The following is a 16772-nucleotide window of genomic DNA, read 5'->3' as shown; positions in this document are numbered from 1 at the left end:
TTCTGTAGTCACTTTTAGATATTCATTTTACTATAATTGTTCTGGAACATGTTTCTCCAACCTTCGTTATAAGGGGACATGAAGATAACGAGAGGTGTTATATAAACAGTTATACTTGGTAGTGTTGTCTCTGAAGCCTGTATCAAATATGGAGGACAGGAATTACAAAAAAGGGATTTTTTTTCTTCTTTCTGATTTTATTGATACAAGTGGAAAATCAAAAAAGGGATTTTTTTTCTTCCTTCTGATTTTATTGATACAAGTGGAAAATCATCATCAAAGTATTTATTCACAACTATGCAATTTCTGCATAATGGACAATAATATTTTGATGACAAGGGATGTTGTCGTGGTAACGGTGGGCAACCTTACCTCCAAGGGTTTGCAGCTCTCCCTGACGTAACGCCCTGAGGAACTTTTCGAATCCCAGTCTAAACGCCCCTTGTAGAAATACTTGGACTTCCTTAAGAGGGGTAACAAAAAGAGCTTGGTGAGAGACAGAACAGGCTTACATGCTTCAGCATACACTGTCTAGAACAACATCAAATTACCTCCCTTTGTCCTTAAATAGAATTTATGTTAATTCCAATTCACATGTATGAAGTTTTACTTTATTTTTCTGTCATCAAGCTCTAATATCTCATTTAACTTTCTTCATAGTCTCATAAGTTTAATTCCAGGACTCATCATTTTGTAAATTTTGCTTGTTTTTGTACGATGTTGTACCCCAGAGATCAATCATTTCTTGAGGAGCGAGAGGTAGTTTGAAGTGTTAATCCTGGGTTTGTGTATACCATTACACTAACGTTATGCTCGGCTACACAAACATGCTAGCCTTACTGCAGACCATTTCCATCAACATCTTTTGGAACTTTTCACAGGAGAAATTTCTTCAGATATAAGAATTAAAAATCCTCCATTCCAAAGCTGTGTATCATTCAGGAATTTGTCGGCAGAGCACCTTATTTTAATACATGCCTATCAAAAGCAAAATTAAGCATTCAAAGATCCCATTCTGGTCACTGTACCAAATCATTTCATTTTTCTTTCTTCAAGTTAATTTTGGAAACTGCAAACATTTCTTTTCTTTTTTTTCTTTCTCCATGTTAAATTGTATAATTTTAATTGGACCTTTTTTTTTGTTACATCATTAAGAGATAACCAAATTTTAGTTCCTGTCAGATCGTCCAAAATAGGATCTTAATTCTTTTTTAAATAAAACACATTCTCTATAAGTATCTAATGAATTGTACAAGACTGTGGAAAACGGTACACAATGCAGAGGCAGACAGTGGCAGGCGGTCGAGGAGCAGGCGGGCGGTGGCACGATACTTACATATAATGGCCGACAGTTCTCTCTCACATAGCGCCCCGCGGACGACGTATGGTCCCAATCTAGGCGGCCGTGCCAGAAATTATTTGTTCTTTGATAGGGAGGAGAGAGAGAGCATACATGACTAGGTGTATGTGTGGGGAGACAAATTAAAATTCTGTATATTTACATTCACTTGTAATTTTTGTACAACCCACTTTTCGTACTGCCATTTCATAACACATTCTGTACATCTCTGATTAAGTTATAGAGCATTCTGCATAGCCCTGAATAAGCAGTAAATATCTTAAAATACATTCTGTAACATCCTGAATAACTTATATTTTACAATCCTCTATAAGCTATAGGATGACACTGAAGTAGTTATTGGACATTCTGCACAAATCCAAAATACATTCTGCACAGACCTGATCAGGTTATAAAGTAAACTTTTGCAAAAAAAATTGCAACGAGATCGTCACATGTGATGGTATCATCTGAATTTAACAAGTTTAAATATTCAAGAATTGTTCAATTATCCTCAAGGACGACTGAAGACATACAATTTTTTTACATACATTTCAAATCATTTCAAAATTTTGAAAATAGTTGTTTAACTAAAATAATTCATAACAATAAAAGAAACCAGATTTAATAGAGAAAAATCCATCATATTATCAAAATGGACAAATCAGAGATTATACAGGACAGACTGTAAATTAATTTTTGTGGGTGAAAGGTCATAAGAGCAAAGGTCAAGCCACATAGGTCAGTCGGCATGTGCAATATTCCCATACATATCTACATGTGTTTATATATGTACATTCAGTCGTCACTGGACACTTCGTCAACCACAGAGAAGACTAGAGTAATACAAATAGGAATGAATATAAGAATTCATTGTAATATTTATCAGCTGACAAAAATTCTGATAATGGGCAAATCAAATATTCTGGATTTTATAAACTTTAATTCCTGCCTCAACACAGCAGTAAAAGGTGAGCAGAAATGCTTAGTACATCTTACACATTGCTTTCTTTGGATTGTATGTGAATTTTGACAAGAATTACAAAATTTCAAATAAGAGGGGAATTCAATTTCAAAGGGTAAGTTTGAAAAGTATTGGTTGACTCGATGGTTGATAAAGTAAAGAGAGACACAAGTTCAGGCACAAATAAATCATCTCATGTAGCTAAACACTTCAGTAGGTCAACACGGACACTTTCCTACTCCCCCTAAATCACTCCACCACCGATTTCTGGGACTTAACCCCTTCAACTACCCAAGAAATTACTTCCATCACCAATTTCTGGGACGGACACAAGACCTTCCTACTTTATCAGCTATTATAAACATCTGCTATAAAAAGACACAAAAACTCCTACTTTATCAGCTATTCAGTATAAACATCTGTTATAAAAATATAATCTGTCAAATATCCATGAATCAGGTGACCCCAAAGACAAACCAATAAGATCTACATCCCCATACAATTATGATATCGAACCATATAAGAAGTATTTCATATATCAAACTTAAAGATTCATTACGGAATGTACAGGAGAACGTTATCTTCTTTTCCTATGTCATTGTCTCCTACAATCAAACCCTATTTGTGTAGAAGTTTGCTTGTCCTAAATAATAGCTATCCTTATAAATTACTATAACTCACAATGATTAGATTTTTATCCCAACTGATCTATGTGCTTCAGTGATCTAACGGGTTCTACCATTTTTCTTTTAGATAATCAGTAGCCTTTACCATATACAAACTAAATCCCTTTACCAGAAAGCCTATGAGGACTGAGCCCAAGAAGGTTGTGTCTATCTTTGAGCAGGCATTCAATACTTACTTTGTTTTTTTCACCATGCGGTAAGGCAGTGATCCAAGGATTCTCTCCATCATAGCTAAGTGTTCCTTGTTATCATGTGTCTGTAATATAGTGGACAGGTATCAAATAAATCAGTTGACCCTTAATCAGGAATAGTACCTTACAAAAATTACAAAATAGAGGGGGGCAATTTCAAAGTGTAATTATGTTTTGAAAAGTATCTTGACTCGATGACAGTAAAGTAACAGTGAGGACTCAAGTTCAGGCACAAATAAATCAACTCATGTACTAAGCTATACTTCAGTAGGTCAAACACGGACACTTTCCTATCCCTAATCCACTCCACAAACTTTTATTTCTTGGTCTATTTTTCTTCAAGGCTAACAAGAAATTACTTCCATCACCATGTTTATGTGACGGACACAAGACAATCCTACTTTATCAGCTATTTTAATTCTGCTAATAAAAAGGACAGAAGTTATATCTACTTTATCAGCTATTATTAAACATGTGTTATAAAAATTATTTATCTGTCAAATAACCTTATGAATCGGTGACCATTAGACCAACCATAAGATCTACATCCCCATACAATTATGATATCGAACCATATAAGAAGTATTTCATATATCAAACTTAAAGATTCATTACGGAATGTACAGGAGAACGTTATCTTTTTTTCCTAGTCATTGTCTCCTACAATCAAACCCTATTTGTGTAGAAGTTTGCTTGTCCTAAATAATAGCTATCCTTATAAATTACTATAACTCACAATGATTAGATTTTTTTTATGCTCCCAAACTGACCAAAAATACAGGGCTTCAGTGATCTAACAGTTTCTACCATTTTTCTTTTAGATAATCAGTAGCCTTTACCATATACAAACTAAATCCCTTTACCAGAAAGCCTATGAGGACTGAGCCCAAGAAGGTTGTGTCTATCTTTGAGCAGGCATTCAATACTTACTTTGTTTTTTTCACCATGCGGTAAGGCAGTGATCCAAGGATTCTCTCCATCATAGCTAAGTGTTCCTTGTTATCATGTGTCTGTAATATACAGGTATCAAATAAATCAGTTGACCCTTAATCAGGAATAGCTAAGTGTTTTTGTTTATCGTGTGTCTGTATTATATAGCATACATATTAATTTATGAATATACTAATGAACCACAAATACCTATTTTTTTTTTTTTTTCTGTTTACTTTTACCAATGACTGGGGCAATTTTGTAAATATGTGAGAGTTATTTGAGCCAAATGCCTGTAATGGCTTACTGTCAAAACCCCTAATCTGCCCATGACTTTTATAAAAGTAACAGTATGTTACTTTTTATACTTTGTGAAAAACATCTGTTAGATGTTATACTGCCCTTTGCATTATGTTACTGTGTTCTGTCAACTCCATTTACATGACATGTTATAAAAGTGACCCAGCCAAATATGGATACTGCTTCATGCTCCAAACATCCCTCGGCTGAGGGCTGTGACCAGCCAAGTTCTGAAAACATCAATGTTTAGTATTATAACTCAAATATGATACAGCCCACGCTCCAAACATCAACAGGGCTGTGAACAGCCAAGTTCTAAAACATCAATGTTTAGTATTATAACTCAAATATGATACTGTCCAATGCTCCAAACATCACAGGGCTGTGACCAGCCAAGTTCTGAAAACATCAATGTTTAGTATTATAACTCAAATATGATACTGTCAACACTCCAAACATCACAGGGCTGTGACCAGCCAAGTTCTAGAAAACATCAATGTTTAGTATTATAACTCAAATATGATACAGCCAACGCTCCAAACATCACAGGGCTGTGACCAGCCAAGTTCTGAAAACATCAATTTAGTTTAGTATTATAACTCAAATATGATACAGCCCACAGCTCCAAACATCACAGGGCTGTGACCAGCCAAGTTCTAAAAACATCAATGTTTAGTATTATAACTCAAATATGATACAGCCCACGCTCCAAACATCACAGGGCTGTGACCAGCCAAGTTCTGAAAACATCAATGTTTAGTATTATAACTCAAATATGATACAGCCCACGCTCCAAACATCACAGGGCTGTGACCAGCCAAGTTCTAAAAACATCAATGTTTAGTATTATAACTCAAATATGATACTGTCAACGCTCCAAACATCACAGGGCTGTGACCAGCCAAGTTCTGAAAACATCAATGTTTAGTATTATAACTCAAATATGATACAGCCCACGCTCCAAACATCACAGGGCTGTGACCAGCCAATTTCTGAAAACATCAATGTTTAGTATTATAACTCAAATATGATACTGGTCAAAGCTCCAAACATCACAGGGCTGTGACCAGCCAAGTTCTGAAAACATCAATGTTTAGTATTATAACTCAAATATGATACAGCCCACGCTCCAAACATCACAGGGCTGTGACCAGCCAAGTTCTGAAAACATCAATGTTTAGTATTATAACTCAAATATGATACAGCCCACGCTCCAAACATCACAGGGCTGTGACCAGCCAAGCCAATTTCAGTCTCATTAGCTTTAACAAGATTCTTTTTCTTCTAATACTGCTCATGAACAAATGTTGTTGTAGGTGTTTGTTATACACAGGTTTTACTGTAATGAGAGGGAGTAGACCTTGCTATGAAGGCGATATGTCGAGCTGATATTTAGTTATACCTACCTAAGATGACCTCGGGAGCTCTGTAGTGACGTGTAGATACTATAGTACTATGGTGTTCGTGGTCAAATGTAGCCGATCCAAAGTCAATGAGACGAATGTCCGTGTTCTTCACTGTAAACTCATCCCTCTTCTGTAAGTACAAGTATTATTGTTATACATTACAGGGCTTCATTCAGTCAGATAAATACCAGATCTCTCAGAAACATCTTTCGAAGTTTGCTGGCTATGAAAACTTTAAAATCAACAATCAAGAAAGCATAAAATAGTCAAGAGAGTAGCATCTAAGTGAGTGTCACATATCACCAGCTTTTATGTTTGAAATAAATAAGTCATCTAATAAGTAGTTCTTTTAATGAAAGATAATGAGTTTTGTTAACCTTTAACCTTTGTTAACCTTTAACCTTTGTTAACCATTTGACCCTTTAACCTTTGTTAACCATTTGACCCTTTAACCTTTGTAAACCATTTGAACCTTTCACCTTTGTTAACCATTTGAACCTTTCACCTTTGTTAACCATTTGAACCTTTCACCTTTGTTAACCATTTGAACCTTTTATCTTTAACCATTTTAACCTTTGTTTACCATTTTAAGCTTTAATCTCTGTTAACCATTTTAACCTTTAACCTTTGTTAACCATTTAAACCTTTAACCTTTGTTTACCTTTAATATTTGTTAATTTTTAATCTTTATTAACCCTTTACTTACCTTCCGTGCATTGAAGGAGACATCAGCCTCTGAGTTAACAAACAGTATGTTCTCTGGTTTCAGATCAGTGTGTGTCAGCTGATTTTCATGTAAAACTGTCAAACATAACAAGACCATACTACATCTACAAGTTCATTATCATCATCTTCATCATCATCTTCTTCATCAATTTTTAATACTTCCCCCCACCCCCTACATATTTCTACCTGCAACTATCCTGAATCCATTTACTATTTTATCGTCTTCTCCCACTCTATATAGACATCACACACTATCACCAGACACTATGTATCTGAGGCCATTTCCACCTGTCATCACCCTATCTCCCCCCATACCTCCCCTCAACACCCCTACCCCTTGTATCTGAGGCCACCCCTGTTCACCCTATCTCCCATTCCTCACCCCCTACCCCTTGTATCTGAGGCCATTTCCACCTGTCATCACCCTATCCCCCCCATACCTCCCCTCAACACCCCTACCCCTTGTATCTGAGGCCATTTCCACCTGTCATCACCCTATCCCCCCCCCCATACCATCCCCTCAACACCCCTACCCCTTGTATCTGAGGCCATTTCCACCTGTCATCACCCTATCTCCCCCCATACCTCCCCTCAACACCCCTACCCCTTGTATCTGAGGCCATTTCCACCTGTCATCACCCTATCTCCCCCCATACCTCCCCTCAACACCCCTACCCCCTGTATCTGAGGCCATTTCCACCTGTCATCACCCTATCTCCCCCCATACCTCCCCTCAACACCCCTACCCCCTGTATCTGAGGCCATTTCCACCTGTCATCACCCTATCTCCCCCCATACCTCCCCTCAACACCCCTACCCCTTGTATCTGAGGCCATTTCCACCTGTCATCACCCTATCTCCCCCCATACCTCCCCTCAACACCCCTACTCCTTGTATCTGAGGCCATTTCCACCTGTCATCACCCTATCTCCCCCATACCTCCCCTCAACACCCCTAATCCCTGTATCTGAGGCCATTTCCACCTGTCATCACCCTATCCCCCCATACCTCCCCTCAACACCCCTACCGCCTTGTATCTGAGGCCATTTCCACCTGTCATCACCCTATCTCCCCCCATACCTCCCCTCAACACCCCTACCCCTTGTATCTGAGGCCATTTCCACCTGTCATCACCCTATCTCCCCCATACCTCCCCTCAACACCCCTACCCCTTGTATCTGAGGCCATTTCCACCTGTCATCACCCTATCTCCCCCCATACCTCCCCTCAACACCCCTACCCCTTGTATCTGAGGCCATTTCCACCTGTCATCACCCTATCTCCCCCCATACCTCCCCTCAACACCCATACCTACCCCTTGTATCTGAGGCCATTTCCACCTGTCATCACCCTATCTCCCCCATACCTCCCCTCAACACCCCTACCCCTTGTATCTGAGGCCATTTCCACCTGTCATCACCCTATCTCCCCCATACCTCCCCTCAACACCCCTACCCCTTGTATCTGAGGCCATTTCCACCTGTCATCACCCTATCTCCCCCATACCTCCCCTCACCCTACAATCTATGTATTATCTGGAGGCCTCCCCCATTTCCACCTGGTCCTTTCCATCACCCCTATCTGAGTATCTGAGGACCATTTCCACCTGTCATCACCCTATCTCCCCCATACCTCCCCTCAACACCCCTACCCCTTGTATCTGAGGCCATTTCCACCTGTCATCACCCTATCTCCCCCCCCCATACCTCCCCTCAACACCCCTACCCCCCTTGTATCTGAGGCCATTTCCACCTGTCATCACCCTATCTCCCCCCATACCTCCCTCAACACCCCTACCCCTTGTATCTGAGGCCATTTCCACCTGTCATCACCCTATCTCCCCCCATACCTCCCCTCAACACACCCTACCCCTGTATCTGAGGCCATTTCACACCTGTCATCACCCTATCTCCCCCCATACCTCCCCTCAACACCCCTACCCCCTCTGAGGCCATTTCCACCTGTCATCACCCTATCTCCCCCATACCTCCCTCCCCTCAACACCCCTACCCCTTGTATCTGAGGCCATTTCCCCTGTCATCACCCTATCTCCCTCCCCCCATACCTCCCCTCAACACCCCTACCCCTGTATCTGAGGCCATTTCCACCTGTCATCACCTATCTCCCCCCATACCTCCCCTCAACACACCCTTACCCCTTGTATCTGAGGCCATTTCCACCTGTCATCACCCTATCTCCCCCATACCTCCCCTCAACACCCCTACTCCCTGTATCTGAGGCCATTTCCACCTGTCATCACCCTATCTCCCCCCATACCTCCCCTCAACACCCCTACTACCTGTATCTGAGGCCATCTCCCTTCACCCTCTCTGACATAAATCCAGGTTTATCAAACTTACAGTTTTTTTTATGAATTAGGCTTTAAGAAGCTTTGATAGGATTCCTTAGTTTTAACAGACACCAGCTGCCAAGTGTTATCTAGAGGTATGTAAGGACCTGTGTGTTTACATGGTGTTAACAACTGGCTTTATGACTGTGACTAACGTAACTACTCAGTCAGATCTGAAGGAATTTCTATTTATTTTTTTCATATAATGAAAGATGTTTTTAATTCTGTGTTTTATTATACATATTTTATTTGTGTAAATAAAGGCTAACTCTGTGTTAACTTCAGTAGGACTAGCATCAACGGTAGAAATATAAATTTATAGCAGCCATTGTATAGTATCCCAACGTTTTTAAAAATTCAGGTTTTAATTCAAAATTTCACATTGAAATTTTTATCTAATATGTTCCTATAGCACATGAAAACAGTAAACATAATTACATTGTGTCTACAAATTCAAAGATAAAACACCCAAAATGCTATTCACCATTACCAATAATGGCAAAATAGAATTAGTATTTATCTTATTTTATTTGTTGCATCAGTGACTCATCAATGTGTATACTAGATATCATCATGGGATGTTCCTGTAAGTTATTACTGACGAATTTCACTAACAAATGTATTTATAATTGTATAAGTTCCACCATATGGACTCAAAAGATCTATGATGTAGACTGGCGTTGGTAATCAGATTTACAGTTTAACCTAGACATCTGTACATTCTCATTTCATTCATAGCCTATCCTAAACAAGCAGTGTTTGTGTCAGTGGAAATGTACTCAGAAGTTGATTCAATATTACTATTTGTGGGATAGAGAAAACTTTTTTTTAAACTTTGGTTTACCACTTGTTTCTTCAGTATATCATATTAGAGACTTCAGTGGATTTTTTGCTTTTTAATTTGTGGGGAAATGTCTCTGACAATCTAAAATAAACTGAATGTTTTTCAGTGTTCGTAAGTATTTTCTTTTACAAACTGATGAGGGTAAAGCCTGAAGTCTAAGGTACAAAGATAGTTTCCTTTTTGTTCATAATCAAAATGTATCTGATCATTGAACGTTATTTCCCTACCGAACCAATAGTGTTGATACTACAACACCAGGAGATATTCAGTTCCGATGAAACCCATCAGTAACCAAACCGCCACTGTTTTACAAGACATCCTGTTTAACCCAGATCACCTGAATCCCCTGTACTTTATAATCAATTACAAGTTAACCTCCATCAATATAGATTTATACCTGTCAGATTTCACAAGTTCATGGTCACTTGAAATCGAGTTAACAGTGTTTTGAATTATAACCAATTTTCTATGGCTTGGTCTGGTTTGTATCTGATTATGGTGCCCCCAAAGTGAGACATGATTTACTTACAGTTGACATGCTTTTCCCATACAAACACTATGTAGTGGTTGTCCCCTCCCCCTCCCCTGTGACATCCTCTCCCCTTCCCCTGCGACGTCCCCTCTTCCTCCCCGGTGACGTCCCCTCCCCCTTCCCTGTGACGTCCCCTCCCCTACCCTCCCCTGTGACATCCCATCCCCCAGTGACAGTAGACATGTGATACTTACAGTTGACAGAGTAACACAGCTGGTAGGCCATGTGACGTACACCTTCTATAAGGTATGGGATATAGTGGTTGTCTGTCCCCTCCCCCTCCCCCTGTGACGCCCCTCCCCCTCCCCCCTCCCCCAGTGACAGTAGACATGCGATTCTTACAGTTGACAGAGTAACACAGCATGGTATAGGCCATGTGATGTACATGATTCTATAGGGTATGGGATATAGTGGTTGTCTGTCCTTCTTCCCCTGTGACACGTCCCCTCCCCCGCCCCCGTGACATCCCCTCCCCCTCCCCTGTGACATCCCCTCCCCCTCCCCTGTGACGTCCCCTCCCCCCAGTGACAGTAGACATGTGATACTTACAGTTGACAGAGTAACACAGCTGGTAGGCCATGTGACGTACATGTTCTATAGGGTATGGGATATAGTGGTTGTCTGTCATCTTCCCCTGTGACACGTCCCCTCCCCCTCCCCTGTGACATCCCCTCCTCCTCCCCTGTGATGCCCCCTCCCCTCCCCTGTGACGTCCCCTCCCCCAGTGACAGTAGACATGTGATACTTACAGTTGACAGAGTAACACAGCTGGTAGGCCATGTGACGTACATGTTCTATAGGGTATGGGATATAGTGGTTGTCTGTCCCCTCCCCCCTCCCCCTCCCCCCTCCCCCTGTGACGCCCCCCTGTGACGTCCCCCCCCCAGTGACAGTATAGACATGCGATACATTGATTCAGTTGACAGAGTAACACACAGCTGGTAGGCCATGTGATGTACATGATCTATAGGGTATGGGATATAGTGGTTGTCCTGTCCTCTTCCCCTCCCCTGTGACACGTCCCCTCCCCCTCCCCTGTGATGCCCCCCTCCCCTGTGACGCCCTCTGACAGTTGACAGTGTGATACCTTACAGTTGACCCAGCTGTACGTCCCATGTGATGTACATGTTCTATAGGGTATGGGATTATAGTGGTTGTCTGTCCTCCCCCTCCCCTGTGACCCCCCTCCCTCCCGTGATGCCCCTCTCCCCAGTGACAGTAGACATGTGATACTTACAGTTGACAGAGTAACACAGCTGGTAGGCCATGTGACGTACATGTTCTATAGGGTATGGGATATAGGTGGTTGTCTGTCATCTTCCCCTCCCCTGTCCCCTCCCCCTCCCCTGTGACGCCCCCTCCCCTCCCCCAGTGACAGTAGACATGTGATACTTACAGTTGACAGAGTAACACAGCTGGTAGGCCATGTGACGTACATGTTCTATAGGGTATGGGATATAGTGGTTGTCTTTCTGTAAAACAATATAAACTATATTATACAAATTGTTTTGAAAATTTCTAGTAGTCAAATCTAAACAAAAATCTTGCTTAGTTCAAAAATGGCTTATGGGGAAAACGCTTTTGTTGTTAAACATTATCCATCTTTATAATGACCTGTAAAATGATTTAGTTGTTTTAAGCATGATCTGCAATCAGTTGGCAATTATGGGAGGATGAATGCCAACTAAACAACATATGTAACATGAAACATTAGCGCACGTAAATAAATTAGAGCTCCATGTTGAAGTTATTGTTGTCCAGTTGGCATTTATCCTGATTAAGATGTAAGAAGGTGTGAGTACTTACCAGGAAATCAAACACACTGAGACCTAACATCTCAAACGCTATACACACGTGTCCATGGTAGTCAAACCACTCGACTGTGTTCACACATAGACTGTAAGTAAATCGGTACAATTTGTTTTCATATTCTAATAAAGATGGTAAAATATATATCAAGTCTAAATGTTTTCTTACGTTAAAACTTTATATATATGGACAAACTAAACAAACCTTGACTTAGAATCAATATCATTTTATGTAGAACCAAGGTCACTGAAGTCATAATCAAGGTCACACAGGTGACTTCACACAGGTTACTGTCACCTAGTCTTTTATATTCCAGATTTATCCAACATTAACATTGTTTTACAGATAAACAGACGACTCTAGAAGGTTGAGACTGTTATTTATATATTTTTGTATAATTTGGAAATGATGTGTAGTTGATGAAACATTAACTGAACATTTAGTCTGATACTTACTACTGTCCGTCAGGGTCTTTGGCTCTGAGTTTTTCCAGGACATTTATTTCCAGTTTGGCAGCCTCTCGGTACTTCTCTATGTTTTTGATGATCTTCAGTGCTAACCGTTCTCCATTCCTATAATGATAAAGATAGAGAGAACATGAACAGCACATCAGGACATCTTTAATTATAGCATAACATAACTGTCAAACACTTCATCTTAGCAGATTCCTATCTGATTGGATTTCTGTCTGGGTAGATTTCTGTTATAGTGCAATTCTATCTTAGTGGATTCCTATCTAAGTGGATTCCTGTCCGAGTGAATTCCTATTTTAGTGGATTCCTATCTTAGTGAAATCCTATATTAGTGGAATCCTATCTTAGTGGATTCCAATCTAAGTGGATTCCTGTCCGAGTGAATTCCTATTTTAGTGGATTCCTATCTAAGTGGAATCCTATCTGAGTGGATTCCTATATTAGTGGATTCCTGTCTTAGTGGATTCCTGTCTTAGTGGATTCCTATATTAGTGGAATCCTATCAGACTAGATTCCTATCTTAGTGGAATCCTATCTGAGTGGATTCCTATCTGAGTGGAATATTATCTTAGTGGATTCCTGTCTTAGTGGAATCCCATCTGAGTGGATTCCTATCTGAGTGGATTCCTGTCTAAGTGGAATCCTATCTGAGTGGAATACTATCTGAGTGGATTCCTATCTAAGTGGATTCCTATCTGAGTGGATTCCTGTGTGAGTGGATTCCTATCTGAGTGGATTCCTGTCTGAGTGGAATCCTATCTGAGTGGATTCCTATCTGAGTGGATTCCTATCTGAGTGGATTCCTGTGTGAGTGGATTCCTATCTGAGTGGATTCCTGTCTGAGTGGATTCCTGTCTGAGTGGATAACGATCTTAGCAGATTCCTTTCTTAGTACCAATAAGCCATTAAAATACATTTTAAATGCCCATAGAAACAACATTGAAGGTTTGTAGAATATGATCCTAAGTTATACTATTGCTGTCTTTTAATCTTAACATTTGACCCTAAATGACACTGGATGTTAACAGCCATTCAACAAACACAAATAAAACTTTGTAAATCACGGTTTAGTTACACCCTGAAATTTGTGTCAGAAATAAATTTGCTAACACTTTTAACCCCTAGTTCCTTATCACTATATCACAGTTATTGTACAAACACTGAGGTCTCCAGGAATAAGGCACCACACATACATATAGATGTACACAGAGCCACACATACATATAGATGTACACAGAGCCGCACATACATATAGATGTACACACAGCCACACATACATATAGATGTACACAGAGCCACACATACATATAGATGTACACAGAGCCATGTGTATAGATCAAAATCTTTTTAAAACCAGAATTTCCATTGATTTTTCAACTTTGTCTTTAATCTTAATTTTCCATTTATTTGAATTTATCTTTTTATTGATCTCAATCTTTTCTTGTCCATGATGAAACAATGAATGTTGAACACAATATTTATCATAATTTAGCTTACACACTTTGTGTTAGATCCAAACTCAGAACCCATTAAGTGTAAGCTCAGCAATATTCACAAAATGTTAACACTGCTGTATAGATATTCCTACTACATGTATATATCAATATTAATTAAATCTTATCTTCAACTCATTGGCAAATTTCTCTTTATCACATTAAAACATTCATGTTTTGTTTGACTTTTAACATTATTTTGGTTATCTATCCATGTATAAAACAGACACTGTGTGGTGAGTATGTGTTTTGGGAGGCTGCGGTATGTTGGTCTGAAGGTGAGTATGTGTTTTGGAAGGCTGCGATATGTTGGTCTGAAGGTGACTATCTGTTTTGGGAGGCTGCGGTATGTTGGTCTGAAGGTGAGTATGTGTTTTGGGAGGCTGCAGTATATTGGTCTAAAAGTGAGTATGTGTTTTGGGAGGCTGAGGTATGCTGGTCTGAAAGTGAGTGTGTTTTGGGAGGCTGCGGTATGCTGGTCTGAAAGTGAGTATGTGTTTTGGGAGGCTGCGGAATGTTGGTCTGAAGGTGAATATATGTTTTGAGAGGCTGCGGTATGTTGTTGTGAAGGTGAGAATGTGTTTTGGGAGGCTGCGGTATGTTGGTCTAAAGGTGAGTATGTGTTTTGGGAGGCTGCAGTATGTCGGTCTGAAGGTGAGTATGTGTTTTGGGAGGCTGCGGTATGTTGGTCTGAAGGTGAGTATGTGTTTTGGGTGGCTGCGGTATGTTGGTCTGAAGGTGAGTATGTGTTTGGGAGGCTGCAGTATGTTAGTCTGAAGATGAGTATGTAATTTGGGAGGCTGCGGTATGTTGGTCTGAAGGTGAGTATGTGTTTGGGGAGGCTGCGGCATGTTGGTCTGAAGGTGAGTATGTGTTTTGGGAGGCTGCGGTATGTTGGTCTGAAGGTGAGTATGTGTTTTGGGAGGCTGCGGTATGTTGGTCTGCAGGTGAGTATGTTTTGTGAGGCTCCAGTATGTTGGTCTCAAGGTAAGTATGTGTTTTGGAAGGCTGCGGTATGTTGGTCTGAAGGTGAGTATGTGTTTGGGAGGCTGTGGTATGTTGGTCTGAAGGTGACTATCAGTTTGGGAGGCTGCGGTATGTTGGTCTGAAGGTGAGTATGTGTTTTGGGAGGCTGCGGTATGTTGGTCTGAAGGTGAGTATGTGCTTTGGGAGGCTGCGGTATGTTGGTCTGAAGGTGAGTATGTGTTTGGGAGGCTGCGGTATGTTGGTCTGAAGGTGACTATCAGTTTTGGGAGGCTGCGGTATGTTGGTCTGAAGGTGAGTATGTGTTTTGGGAGGCTGCGGTATGTTGGTCTGAAGGTGAGTATGTGCTTTGGGAGGCTGCGATATGTTGGTCTGAAGGTGAGTATGTGTTTTGGGAGGCTGCGGTATGTTGGTCTGAAGGTGAGTATGTGCTTTGGGAGGCTGCGATATGTTGGTCTGAAGGTGAGTATGTGTTTTGGGAGGCTGCAGTATGTTGGTCTGAAGGTGACTATCTGTTTTGGGAGGCTGCGGTATGTTGGTCTGAAGGTGAGTATGTGTTTTGGGAGGCTGCGGTATGTTGGTCTGAAGGTGAGTATGTGTTTTGGGAGGCTGCGGTATGTTGGTCTGAAGGTGAGTATGTGTTTTGGGAGGCTGCGATATGTTGGTCTGAAGGTGAGTATGTGTTTTGGGAGGCTGCGGTATGTTGGTCTGAAAGTGAGTATGTGTTTTTGGAGGCTGCGATATGTTGGTCTGCAGGTGAGTATGTGTTTTGGGAGGCTGCGATATGTTGGTCTGAAGGTGAGTATGTGTTTTGGGTGGCTGCGGTGTTGGTCTGAAAGTAATGTATTTTGAATACGAGTGAGCGTTTTTGGGGATTGTGGTGTGTTTGTGATGTGTCTCCTGTTAACATCAGAATTATTGTCCTTCTCATTGTATTATCTCAATGAAGTATGCCGCTGAAGTCATATTACCCCGACAACAGGCATTTGTCCCATTTCCCTTTTGGCTACATTTTAAGCAGCAGAATCTATCACTTCTATATATAAACCATGGTGTCAGACATGGGACACAATCTCCCTCCCACTGATAATTTCTTTTTTTGATAACACTAACTTGGTAGAGGGTTTGTACTCATTAATGTTGGGTGTAGCAGGAAGAATTATCATCACCTAAGAACAGCTTTTTTCTCCAGGACATGTTGTATTATATAAAAGATTCAGGTAAACACAAAAACAATTTTAACCAGCTGACACTCGTGGTCATTTCAGTTAATTTTACAAATCAATTTCATGCAAAACAAATCCTGAATACTTAAGCGATGTAAATAATAAATGCCACCAGATACTGTAAATGTATATATAGAACTTAGATAAATTGTTAAATGTGTAATATTCATGTAGAAATTGAAAACTAGTTTGCCAAATCAACAGAGCACATTTTCACTTAACATAGAATAAATGACTTAAGCTTTGATATCCAATAGGGAGAGGATATATACATTTGTGTACACTAAACCTCCAGACATCAGAAGAAGACACTTTTAATGACCCAACAGTCCAATTATGAAGCTATAATGACAAGGAATCATGTCCAGTTATATTGAAGCCAGATCATCTTGTGGTCAGTATTAAAAAGAGATAATTCTTTAATTTCCCTGAATCCTAAAAATGAGAATTTTATGGGGACATAAAAGGAAATTACCTATTAAAAGAATCAGCTAGTCACACTGCCGATAAATAACAGCC

At 40.4% G+C, this 16772-nt stretch overlaps 1 protein-coding gene across 1 annotated transcript in view; it reads right to left on the bottom strand.

Annotated features, from left to right (window-relative positions):
* The window catches only part of LOC138309868 (uncharacterized), a 74989-nt gene that overhangs the window by 7563 nt on the left and 50654 nt on the right, over nucleotides 1-16772 (bottom strand). The window contains exons 6-13 of the mRNA XM_069251111.1: nucleotides 12533-12649; nucleotides 12075-12165; nucleotides 11665-11740; nucleotides 6523-6617; nucleotides 5817-5946; nucleotides 5511-5571; nucleotides 4111-4218; nucleotides 1337-1424 (exon numbers count right to left, since the gene is read on the bottom strand). Coding sequence (XP_069107212.1) covers nucleotides 1337-1424; nucleotides 4111-4218; nucleotides 5511-5571; nucleotides 5817-5946; nucleotides 6523-6617; nucleotides 11665-11740; nucleotides 12075-12165; nucleotides 12533-12649 — 766 coding nt within the window. The remainder of the gene's footprint in view (nucleotides 1-1336; nucleotides 1425-4110; nucleotides 4219-5510; nucleotides 5572-5816; nucleotides 5947-6522; nucleotides 6618-11664; nucleotides 11741-12074; nucleotides 12166-12532; nucleotides 12650-16772) is intronic.

The sequence above is a fragment of the Argopecten irradians genome, chromosome 15, assembly GCF_041381155.1.
Source record: "Argopecten irradians isolate NY chromosome 15, Ai_NY, whole genome shotgun sequence".
In the NCBI taxonomy this organism is placed as follows: domain Eukaryota; kingdom Metazoa; phylum Mollusca; class Bivalvia; order Pectinida; family Pectinidae; genus Argopecten; species Argopecten irradians.
Note: the sequence above shows the minus strand (reverse complement) of the source record. Positions and strands in the feature narration are given on the sequence as shown.